This window comes from Lithobates pipiens, unplaced genomic scaffold (genome assembly GCF_037356315.1).
Source record: "Lithobates pipiens isolate NorthernLeopardFrog02 unplaced genomic scaffold, aLitPip1_a1.2 Scaffold_16, whole genome shotgun sequence".
Classification (NCBI taxonomy): Eukaryota; Metazoa; Chordata; class Amphibia; order Anura; family Ranidae; genus Lithobates; species Lithobates pipiens.
In genome coordinates, this window is record NW_027507748.1 from 451890504 (window position 1) to 451903592 (window position 13089).

Consider the following 13089-nt stretch of genomic DNA (forward strand, 5'->3'; position numbering starts at 1 on the left):
TAAATAAGAAAAACTACTGGGCGTTACCCGTAACTAAACTGTGCTTTATTTTGGCAGATGTAGCCTTTTGCAGGCAATACTTATTCATCTATAACATTACAATTTTTTTATTATTGTTATTTATATTTCAGTAAAGCATTTGCCTAATATATATATGTGTTTTTATCTCTAGGGCAACCTTTATCAAGTGCACTGGAAAATACACTGTTCTACCCTCCTCCTAGAATTACATTAAAGTTAAAAATGCCAAAATGCCCCCCAGCAGACTGTAAAAATAGCTCTGTGAAAACTGGAAGCCAATCGGGTCTTCTTGTAAAGAAAAAAAGTTCTTCTCATAGCGGTAGCAGAGTGCTACAGAAAGGGTCATCTGATCCTGGTACCAAATACTATACTAGGCATGTCTCTGAGCAAAGAAGCAATGGGCTGCTCGGCACAAATAACTCTCGGACAGACACTCATGCCCCAGGTTCCCAGAAAACATCACGAGTTAGGAGCTCAGGTAAACCTTTGTCCCTACAAGCTGTAATCCATGGACAATCGTCAAACGGAAGTGGAAAAGTTCAGCATGAGCCTTCAAAGTCAAAAAAATCTAATGGACTTTTGCATGGAGACAAATCCCAGAGAGACAACTCAAGCCAAACTCTTCACAGTGAAGAGTCTTTATGTCATTTGACTAGCCAGAGTAGCTTTAGGAAATCCAGTTTGGACCATTTTAATAGATCGTTCAAAGAAGCAACAAATAGCTTAGTTAGGACCATGGAAGATATTCAAAGTTGTGAAAAACCTCAAAGGAGACAATCTACAAAAGATCGCTTGTGGAACAAACAGCCTCTTGAATGTCCATCATCTGTTACTCCTTACCAAGATAATGATGGCTATTGTCCTGACCTTGAACTAAGTGACTCGGAAGCGGAAAGCGATGAGAATAAAGACCACATACGAGTATGGAGAGGCAACCCAAGTCATGAAAGCCCCAGCAGAGACTCAAAAAAAAGCAATCGTAGTAGAAGCAAAAAGAACATGATTCCACACAGTTCAGGTCAGAGGTGATAATACAGTGTTGGGAAGAGACATTCATTTGTGCTATTACATATCTAAATGCCAAAGGTGGGTCTGTGAACCCCCAGTGGAATACAGAGAAAACATATGTTTTTAATACTTTTATTTAAAATTTTTGTTTTTCCTGAAAATTTTAAAATTGTCAAAATTAGCATTCTCATCCTTTTATCAGTACAACTGGATAAATAATATGCACAAATATCTTAAAAAGATTTTTTATATTCTTTGTACCAGCGAAATGTTCATAAGGAATACATATTATTTGCTTAATTTATGTGGCTAAAAAGCCCTGTATAATTTGTATTATGCTTTTTAGTTCTCTTAGCCAGTGGGTGAAAGCATCAAGTGCTTCTGTAAATACTTTGCTTTCAGTTTGTGGTTTTTAAGGCCTATGTACAAAAATTGCTAGTTGTGCAATGAACCTGTAAATATTTTACCCAGACAAGTAGCAGAGGCCAACATCAAATTATTATTGTTTACAGAAATAAAAGGTAGCTGTCTATTATGCATCATCAATCCGGTACACAGAAGACAGGAGCATAGAAAATCATAATCAAGATTAAATAAAGACACTGTCGAGTCTTTACAACAATAAACACTACAATATTTTATGTTTACAGAAAGAGCCTGACCTGATCAAATTGTGTGACTGGTTGCTGTTCCTACAGCTTCCTGACTATCTTGCTTAGTCTTTTTCCCTGCAACTTCATGTTACCAAAGTACAGTGTTTTCACAAATGTTGTCAGGAGTGTAATATGATTGCCATGTTTGAAAACCACCTGTGAACCCTTAGCTGTTAATAATTCAGGGCTGAGCCTTCGAAGGATGCACAGAAAAAGTCTTTTAGATGTAGCTCCCTCCTCTTCCCTCTGGACTAGAGTACAGCTCTATCCCACCCGCCACTCCATAAGGTAAAGAAATACCTTGCTTCTGGTCTTCTCTCACTGAACTTTTTCAAAGAGTTTAAGGGTCAGTCAGTTTCACTGAGAAGGGCAAAAACAAGCCCAAGAGTAGATAATGCCTCACCTAATAAAATGGGTCATGCTGTCTTTACTGCAGTCATCCATTAACTGCTTCAGTTCTGCTTCTCCACAAAGACCACTGGGGACATGTCTTTTTTTTAAATGACATTTTACTGTCTAGTCTTGTCTCCCATAGTGATGGTTTAAGGGTGCGAAGGAAGTATGCAACTAAAAGCTTGTGGTTGTCCTCCCTCAATAAAGTAAAAACGTTTAGACTTTAGTACTATTACTTTAGTACTACTTTTTTGCATTGTTACATATACGTTCTTTAATTTATAATTGGTGTGTTAAACCAGTCTATTTTGGCCCACGTTTTCCTTTTTCATGCATCACTCGGTCAGTATCGTAATTTAATGCAGAATAAAACTTTGGAATATACTCGCCTCAATCTTCCAGCAATGCAATGGTTATATCCCTTGCCGGCCACTGTCATCTTTTCCTTGTGTACCTGGTTTTTGGCCTCTTGATCAACTGGTGGGGAAAGATGTCCTGCGCATGCACAAGGGAGTCAGTCATTCTGGCACAGCCAGAGTGTGCTGGGAATGTGCAAATCGGTGTTCATCTAAAAGAAAACTGCAAGCAGGCAACACAGCATGTCTCTCTGTAATAGCCTGCCTGCATTTTTCTACAAGTTAGGTTTAGTTCTGCTTTAAATCAGATATCTGCTGATCTTTAGACTACTCAAAACAGTCTTGCATTTGAACAGTTTAGTCTCTTCCTAATTGGACCCACCAGAAAGAATGAATAAATATCACTACCCTAAAGCGTGGGCAACAGTTTTGTCAGCTTGGGTACACCATTTTACATCTGAAACATAAAGGATGTGCTATGCAACTTCCTTATAGTACATGTGAACATATTCTAAGTGATTAATGTTTGTAAATTTACAGTGATCTAATTAGCAAATTAGTTACAAATTGTCTTTATGGAAAGTATATTATAAACAAAACAATTTCAGTTTAAAGCAACCAACCATCTTTTGCCATTTCTGCAGTTTAGGTTTGAAAATGATGCAAAGACTGTTTACTGTGGCAAAGGGTTCCCCCCCCCCCCCCCCTATATTAAATTTTTCATTCATAAGTTTAGGTTTTTTTTTTTTTAAAAAGATTTACAGAGTTGATACCAAAGGTGCTGTATTTTTTGCAGTTAGGTATTTAATTGCTATTTACATATAACTCATTCAGCCATTTTTTTTTCCAAGTTGTGTTGCAACATGCTTGTTTCTTACATCTGTGTATACAACTATTGCTGTTCTGGGGACAACTTCGCCGCCAACCCCCCACTACCAAAAAAAATCTTGTACGTGTGTCACAGGGTGTGGCAGGAATTTCCCACTCTATCCAAAACATTGAATAGAGTTAGATTTAAAGTTGAAGGAACTTTTAATATTGTCAATTAGGTTTTGTACATGAACAAAAATAGCTGCGCTTCCAAAACCCTGTGCCCTCCTTCAAACTAAATTCGTTGGGCGTGGCCTAATCATGTCATCACACCCGCAGAAGGCACGGCGATACATGTTTGTCACTCAGTTTACATGGCAAACACCTGTCTTTTTCAAATAAAGAATATAGCGTTTATAGTTAGCGTGTTATGGCTGGCTTTCAAATTTCACTCGTCTGGTGCTGACATGCCTTGTATTCATGCCAAGTGTTATTGGGGCATATGTTGAATCCACTGGAACAGCAGTTGGCCTGTTTATCTACATCATATGCACTAACAATCTCTTAATGTACAGAGATCATGCAATTCTGGTAAGTGGCTGCAGTACTTGGCAAAGCATGGGAAGAAATCATCTGTCTGTATGCAGTTTTTATCACAGTGAAGGAGAGCGTTTTAACAAACCTTCACTTTTATAATCTTTCGCACTTATTGGCATGTGCACTGAAATTTCTTTAACCACTTCAGCTCCAGAAGGCTTGTGTCTCTTCATGACCAGGCCATTTTTTTCCCCCCAATCCGGCACTGCGTTACTTTAACTGATGATTGCGCAGTCGTGCAACACTGTACCCAAATAAAATTGATGTCCTTTTTTTCCCACAAATAGAGGTTTCTTTTCGTGGTATTTGATCACCTCTGCAGTTTTTATTTTTTGCGCTATAAACAAAAAAGGACTGACAATTAAAACAAAAAAACAAAACTTTTTTTTACTTTCTGCTATGAAACATGCCGAATAAAAAAAATTGTTAAAAATCGAATTTCTTCATCAGTTAAAGCCAATATATATTCTGTTACAGTTTTTTGGTTAAAAAGAATCCAAAAAGCATATATTGATTGGTTTGCGTAAAAGTTATAGTGTCTACAAACTCTGTGATAGATTTATGTAATTATTATTATTTTTTAAACTAGTAATGGCGACGATCAGTGATTTTTAGTGGGATTGCTACATTTTGGTTGACAAACTGTACTAATGACACTGGCAGGGAAGGCTTTAGCATTGGGTGATCAAAGGGTTAAATGTGTTCCCTGGAAATGCTTGCTAACTGTGTGGGGGGTGCTTTGACTGGGTGAAGACCGAGATCCATGTTCCTTCATCTTCCCTTCTGACAGAACGGTGATCTACCTTGTTTACATAGGCAGACCACCATTCTGCCTCTCTTAGAAACGATCGTTGGGTGCCAGCGAACATCGGGTCCGCTGGACCCACAAATTGGCTCTCGCTGTGTCCAAACACAGTGGGAGTGGATTGCCAGCGGTGTGCACACTCGCCCCGGACCCCAACAAAAATAAAAAAGTTGTATAGGTACATGATTTCACGCTGAAGGGCCGCCCTGTGGCATTATATGTGCATGAGGTGGCCTGGAAGCTGTTATGTATTACTATTTTTTTTTTTATGACAAAGTGACATTTTCCCTTTGTTGGCACATTGATTTATATACGCTGGGCTTTGGACGCACACCTATTTTTGTTAATTTTTTGTTTTGTTTCTGTCCTGTATTCAGATAGTTTGTGTGCTGCATCTACATTTTATCATTTTATTTCTTTTTCAAAAAGCGTAAAAAATTTTTTTTTTTTCTTGCTGAAAGTATAGTAAAGGAGCCAAAAATTATAGAAGGCCAATCAGCCATAACATTATGACCCCTGACAGGTTAAGCGAATAACAGTGAATATCATTACAATGGCATCAGAAAGTTGTGTGATGTATTGGGCAGCAAGTAAACGTGTCCATGAAGCTGATGTGTTAAAAGCAGAAAAAATTGGCATCCCAGTTTGTTGTGTGTGGGGCTGCATAGTTGCAGCCTGCTCCAGGGTGCCCATGCTGCCTTTTGTCCATAGACAAAAGAGCCTACAGTGGGCATATGAGCATCAGAACTGGACTACGGAGCAATGGATGAAGGTGACCTGGTCTGATTAATTCTGTTTTCTTTTACATCATGGGGATGGCTGGATGTATGTGCATCTTTTACCTAAGGAAAGGCTGGCACCAGGATGCAGTATGGGACGAAGGCAAGCCAACAGTGTGTGGTGCATTGGACAATGTTCTGCTGGGAAACCTCTGTCCTGACATTCATGTGAGTGTTACTTTAATATTTGCCACCTACCTAAACTTTGTTGGTGACCAAGTACACCTCTTCGTGGAAACTGCATTCTCTGATGGCAGTGGCCTCCCTCAGCAGAATACTGTACCCTTCCACACTGCAAGAATGGTTTGAGGAACACAATGAGTTCAAGGTGTTAATTTGACCTCCAATTTCTCCAGATTTCAATCCAATCAAGCATTGTTGGATGTGCTGGAAAAACAAGTCCAGTCCATTGAGACCCAACTTCAATGTCTAGAACCTAAAGCAGTGATGGCGAACCTTGGTGCTCCAGATGTTTTGGAACTACATTTCCCATGATGCTCAACTGCACTGCAGAGTGCTTGAGCATCATGGGAAATGTAGTTCCAAAACATCAGGGGTGCCAAGGTTCGCCATCACTGACCTAAAGGATCTACTATTGATGGCTTGGTGCCTGATACTATACCTTCTGAGTTCTAGAGTTGTCCATGCCTTGATGGGTCAGAGCAGTTTTAGCAGTAAAACTGGTACCTACTCCATATTAGGTGGTCATAAAGCTATGGCTGATCAGTGTAGATATTTCATCACAGATCAATTAGATAAGCATCACATTTTGGGATCTATAAGGCTCCCCTTTTTTCAGGGCCTACTTTGCTTAGTTAGACTCTTACTAGTTAATAGGTAATATAATTAACAACTCCAATAATCCAAAAACATGCTTCAGCAGCTGGTTTTTAGACCTCTCTCAACTAACTGCTGAAGTGTTTTTTTAGATTACAAAAGGCAGATTTAACTTAACTTATTAACCAGTAAGATTTTTTTTTAAAAAAAGCACTCTTAGCTCTGATAAATGGAGGACCTTTATAGCATTTGCAACATGTTGAATTGTTAACTTTGAATTTCTCTGATAAAAAAGTTTTATTGGTCTTGTATACATTTGGTGCAGCACCCTTATTCACTTTGCTTCTTCCAGGGTTGCCTGAGATGCTTTTGAGGCCTTTGTATTAGAGAGCTGCCTAGCTAAAATCATTGTGGCCTAATAGTATCATTTACTGAGGAGCGAAATCCGTTTCGGATCCAGCATCTCCTACCTACAGCTTCTAAGGTTTTTTTTCCTAATGTTTGAGACCCTGTTGGGGAGATTTCTTGTTACATTCTGTCTCAGTGATCACATTCTAACTGTGATTGGAAGTTAAGGAAAACTTCAAACAGGGATACACATGGTAATTAAAAGCTAACAGTGATAATAACTTTTCCGCTTCATTCAGAGCTGAAAAAAATTGACCACAGTTGCACTTTAAATAAACTTTGCATCTATGCTGCAGAAAAAATCCATCTGTAGAAGCAAAATGTTTTGTTTATGGTTCCAAACAGACAGGAACATTTGAAACATTCTGATGTATGTACGTTGAGGTATTAAGTAGCACATTGTAGTGGATGTATCTGCCATTAGACATAAAAAAAAAAGTAAGATAGTAATTTGGGTATACTTAAAGTATAACTAGAGGCAAAACCTTTTTTTTGGATAGACCGGACATGGATTAGAACCACCTGTCAGGTTTTTATTCCTGTCTGAACCCCCGTTAGGGACCTTCATACTCGATTTGTCATATTTACGGTTCTCATTAAAAGTGAAAGTAAAGGAAAAATTCAAAATTTTGGTTTGTCCCTACAACAGTAAAAGATGAGAAGTCTTCCAATTGGGACACTAGATCTGGTGACAACCAGGGATTCTCTCACTTTTCAGGGATTTTCTCTCACTTCCTGTTTTTATTGGACAGGATGTGAGAGGAAATTTCCCCAATGGGACACATATGGGGGGAAAAAAATGTCAGGGCTATAACCCTTCATTATTAGATGTGATGGCTATATTAGTTTCCTTTTTTATGCTTTCTTCAATTTTCATCTAGTGATTTGGCCAGTAAGTAGGGGTGTACATGCAGGTATCGCAATTGGATAGGAGGAGCAGCAGGTTGGCATGTAGAGGAACCGTTTCCCTCCATTTTCCTCTGGCAGCTTTTCAGTGGCTGCAGGAGGAAAATGGAGGGGATCTGTTCCTCTACATGCCACCCCTCCTATCCAACTCTTGCTGTGATCCCCAGGCCTCCCCTCAGCACTGCCGGGTCTCCCCCCTCCCCTTTCCTGCTGTCTGCTGCGGGGATCTGTCAGGGGAAGAAGGACCCGGTGCTTGTCTTAATTGTGATCTGTACCGACTCTGTTCATTCATAACTGAGGCTTAGTAAACTTTACTATGGTTCAGTTTGTGAATGAACAGGAAGCCCTGTACAGAGCTATTTCTGTCCATTCTGTGTATCTGAGGATGCAGAGATGTAGATTGAGGGTTTGTATCCGTAATCTTCTTTCTCTGTCTCAGGTCTCTGTTTAGACCTCTGATATTTCACCAAAGCTTCCCAACAGGGCTTCTAATATAAAATTAAAACAAAAATAAAAAAAATGACACCAGTGGTGGAACCACCTTGGTTGCAAAGGTTGCACTTGCGACCCGGGCCTGGCATGTCGTCACTGTGGGGTCAGTGAGCCCTTTATAGTTTCTACCACGGGGGCCTGAAGGTTCTAGTCACGCCTCTGCCAGTAAGTGTTGTTTGTTACAGGGATGCTAAAAATTATCAGCTTTTATTTATGGAAAACTTTAAAACCTAACACCCACCCCACCTTCCCAGAGTGAGAAATCCCCCCCCCCCCCCGCTCATTAATCCAGAGTGGTGTCTGTATAGGAAGTGTGTTGCTGGCCAGGTCACCAGGTGAAAAAAATGGGGGGGGGGGGGGGGGCTTAAAAAGAAACAAATACAGCCAGCACATCTGTGGATTGGTAAGCTGCAACATATTACAGTTTTGGTTTTGAGTTTATTACTGCTTTAAGTCCTTATCCTGCTTTTCCAGTAGATTAGAGGTTATTTTTAAACTTGGCGGTAAAGCCCCATACACAGGGACAGAATGTTGGGAGACATTTGCTGATACAAAAAAATACCAGCCATCATTCTGCCCACGTGTATGTCAGTCTGTCCTACAGAAGCTGGCCGTGCGTGCTGAAAAACCAGCAGCCGACTGACTTCCAATCAGCGCTGATTGGAGTGTTCTGGGGGGGGGAGAGAGGGGTGCCCCCTAGTCAGAACACAGCTCAGCCTGGGAGATCGCTGGACTAACCTTGCATGGTTAGTGCAGTGGCTCTGACCAGAGCTTTTTGTTTTTTGTGCAACCTTGCGGTGTGTGTACCAGGTTTAAGTCTCCAAGCCTAGATCCTTTGTATCAAATTACATTTATGTAAGAAAGCTGATCAGCTTAATTGTGGATGACATAGCTGTAGACTTGGAACCTTGGTGTTTCCAAAGGAATTACAATATCAAAACTGTGGTGTGCCAAGAAAGGGGTGAGCAACCCCGGTTGGCTTTTCACTGACCTAAAACATCTGATTGGAGATGAACATTGTATTCAGCAAATATAGGTATATATATATACCTCTTGGCATTGAACCTAAAAAGTAGTAGGTGCTTTGTAAGAATACAAATCTATCATCATTTAGTGACTTGCTAACAATTCATAATCTGAGAATTCAGAGAAAATGCAGGAAAGGGCACAAATTTTAAATAGGCAGTCAACACATTTTAATAGGCTTTAACTATACATGAGCTTGTCTTAGCAAAACTACACAGTTCACCAATCCATTGTGATGTTGGTCTTGTTCAGTGAGAAGTGACATTTTTGAGTGTTTTCCCCTTTGTATACAATAGGGTTGATTTACTAAAACTGGGGAGTGCAAAATCTGGTGCAGCTGTGCATGGTAGCCAATCTACTTCAGTTTGTTCAGTTAAAGCGTAACTCCACTTTGTTGAGAAAAAAAATTTTTTCCCTCCCTGGGTGATCCATGTTCATTGCAAGGATTTTAACAAACATTGCAGATTCCTACCTTTTGTTATTCTGAAGAAATCCCTGTGTATATGTCTGTGTCCATGTGGGAAAGTGAGTCTAATGATTATCAGCTGCAGCAACTGTAGGGTACTAATGAGAAAAGCTGCAGGGACTACATCCCTTTAGACGGGTTGCTATTGGGAGTATCTCGCCAAAATTTTATTTTTTTTGCAGGGGATGGCTGAAATCTGACTTGTATCTTAGTGCAGACTTCTGGGAAAATCAGTGAGCCAATCGCACAAGCAGGAAATTATGTTTCTGGGGGTAGCCATATTGTATTGCGTTTTCAGAAAATTACAGAGCTGCAGATTGAAAAGGAAAGATCTTTTTTAATAACATTCAATCACAATATGATTTGTGTCACAATTGCATACGCTATATTTTTTCTTGATTTTCAATTTTTTCTCGAAATTGGAGTTCACCTTTAACCCCGAACCGACCAGCCACCGTCATTCTACTATGGCAGGTCGGCTCTCCCACAAATCTCCGTAGCTGTACGTCGAGCAGGCGCCCACTGCATGGCGGGGAAGCCGATGGTCGTGGGCACGCATCCCAGCTCTGTCAGGAGAGGAGAGACAAATTGTTCCTACTAGCTAGGAACAACGATCTAGCTTCTCCTCTAGTCAGTCACATCCCTTCACAGTAAGAAACACTTAACCCCTTGATCGCCCCCTAGTGCTAACCCCTTCCCTACCAGTGACATTTACACAGTAATCAGTGCATTTTTATAGCACCGATCGCTGAATAAATGACAATGGTCCCAAAAAATGTGTCTGAACTGTCTGCTGCTATTTCGCAGTCCCAATTAAAAATCGCTGATCGCCGCCATTACTATTAAGAAAAAACATAAAAATGCCATAAATCTATTCTTTATTTTGCAGATGCTATAACTTTTGCGCAAACCAATCAATATGCGCTGCTTGCGTTTTTTTGTTTTTTTACCAAAAATATGTAGAAGTATATATATGGGCCTAAATTGAGGAAGAAATTTTTTTTTTTGGATATTTATTATAGCAAAAACGAATATATAATATTATTTATTTATTTTCAAAATTGTTGCTTTTTTTTTTCTTTATATCACAAAAAATAAAAACCGCAGAGGTGAACAAATACCACCAAAAGAAAACTATTTGTGGGAAAAAAAGATGTCCATTTTGTTTGAGTACCACATCGCACAACCGTCAGTGAAAGCGATGCAGTACCGTATCGCAAAAAATTAGCTGTCATTAAGGTGTCAAATTAGAGCTGCACGATTAATCGTCGAGACTCGTTATCGTGATTTTTATTTTTTCTCCCCATTGCGATCTTGACAAAGGGTTTCCCAATCTTTGGTATGTAAAGAATTGCTCTCTGCTCTCAGTCTCAAAGTCTGGGCAGTCTGCCAAGTTTTAAAACATTCTATCAGTGGAATGTGAAGTCTAAACATTGTATCAATTTGTCTTTTACATCAAAGGAATAGACTTCTGTATGTAAATTAGGAATGTTTAACCACTTCAAATCTTTTTTTTTTTTTCAAGAAATTGCTAGACATTACTTAGAACCCCCATACGTTTTATTTATATATATATATATATATATATATATATATATATATATATATATATATATTAGTAGAGACCCTAGAGAATAAAATGGGGGTTGTTGCAATATTTTATGTCACACTGTATTTGCGCAGCAGTCTATCAAATGCAATTTTTGGGGGAAAAAATTACTTTCATGAATTGAAAAAAAAAAAAAACTAACCAGTAAAATTAGCTCTCTTTTTTTTGTATAATGTGAAAGATTTTACGCCACAAGAATCGTGATCTTCTAAGCAAAAAAATAGTGATTCTCATTTTGGTCAGAATCGTGCAGCTCTAGGGCAAATCCTTCTGGGGCTGAAGTGGTTAAGCTTTAACAAAAAAAAAAAAACCTGGAAGATTGGTTTCTATGCAGAGCTGCACCAAATTTTGTGCACTCCAGTTTTAGTAAATCAACCCATGTGTCAAAATGAATATACTTTCTTCTATTGCCTGGCTATTAGTCATTTATAATTTGGAGAACTGCTGCAATTTATAAAAGATGAATTGGAATATGTGTAACCTGGTGCTATGTTTACTGACCCTGAGTTGGAGGCAGGGTGTTGTACTCTGCCCAAGGTTGTCTATGTTCTCTTATCCATGTGATCTGAACAGCCAAGCCCATGCAATATACAACCATAAGGACCCATTAACCCTTGTATATTTAGATGCATTGCAATAAGGCAGCCTTGTTTTGAATGGGTTGCCAATACACCAAAAGCGGAGGGGAAATTTTGCCTGCAGTATATCTGTATTGGTGTATCACAATGCACTCTAGTGCGCTACAATGCAAGTATGTTGTGGAAGTTCATTGTAGTGTCATGAAAAATCAAAATGAATGGCACCAAAGCACACCAAGTGCATTTTTGCAATGCAATGTTGTGACTGGCCCCCTAAATTTAATATTTTCTGAAAAGTGTTACACTGGTGCTAATCTTTGAAATATTGCTTGAAATGAACTCAAAATAATTCCACGTGAACGGTAGTGTCTACCTAGCACTTGTAAATTATGTTTTGTTGCAGTTAATGAAGGAGATTGGCTTGTGTCCATCAAATGGTTCTTCCCTTATTACTTTATACTTCAGCTTATGTTTTGTTTTTTACTTTGTGTTTTTACATATATAAATATGTATATATTCAATTTTCAAAAACGGACTGAGCCTTTTCTGATGTCCCTGTTTTACAAAAAAAACTTTTTCATTAAATTATGTATTTGGCAACCTTATTTTTTGTTTGGTGTTCTTAAAGCAAAATGTTTTACTCTTCAAATTGTTAGCGACATTTGGCATTTTAATAGTAGGCATCACCTGGTGAGACTTCATCTAGTATGTCAAATGCTTGTCTGCCTACACACCTTGTTATTAGCCACTTAGTCCCTGCCTAAAACGTAAACTTGCATAAAAGAGTGCCCAGGGTTTTGGGGCAGCCATGTCATTTTACAGCCAACTGAAGCAACTTGCAGGCATCCAGAAAATGCCATGCTTACTCGAAAATAAATGCCTTTCCATTCATAGATTTATCAGCAAAATGAATTTGAAAGAAATGGATTCACCTTATCGGTTATCACATTTACCACTACAGTGAATCGAATCTTAAAATATATCGCACTACTTGGAAAACAAAGCAGCTCTGTATAGCTGCATACCAAATATACATCTAAAAATAAAAACAGAGAGCAATGCATAGTGTACGTAAGACCACTTTAATAGTTAAAGCGGAAGTAAACCCATCAATCTAACAGTTTGAAAAAACAGTTAAATTCCCGGCATGCTGGAAATGTTAACTGTCACATTGGTTGTGCTCTCAACCAAACTGTCAAACCATCCAATGGCTGGTGTCATAACTGATCACATGTGCAGCTTCATGACAGTTAAAGATTAAAGGGAGGCCAAGATGGCAGCTTCCTTGGCTGAAAACGTTAGGAGGGTTTACTTCCACTTTAAACATTAAAATTGCACTTACATAGAAGTAACTTGATTAATGCATATTAACAACAATAATGATCTAGATGCACACAGCTCACTG

The 13089-nt window shown here is 38.9% G+C and overlaps 1 protein-coding gene across 2 annotated transcripts in view; it reads left to right on the forward strand.

Moving 5' to 3' along the window:
* JADE3 (jade family PHD finger 3) overlaps window positions 1-12289 on the forward strand; it is a 133134-nt gene extending 120845 nt beyond the window's left edge. For both annotated transcript variants that reach the window (XM_077482803.1, XM_077482802.1), the window contains one exon: window positions 173-12289. In XM_077482803.1, coding sequence (XP_077338929.1) covers window positions 173-1050 — 878 coding nt within the window. In that variant the 3' untranslated portion in view covers window positions 1051-12289. The remainder of the gene's footprint in view (window positions 1-172) is intronic.
* The last annotated feature ends 800 nt before the right edge of the window (window positions 12290-13089 follow it).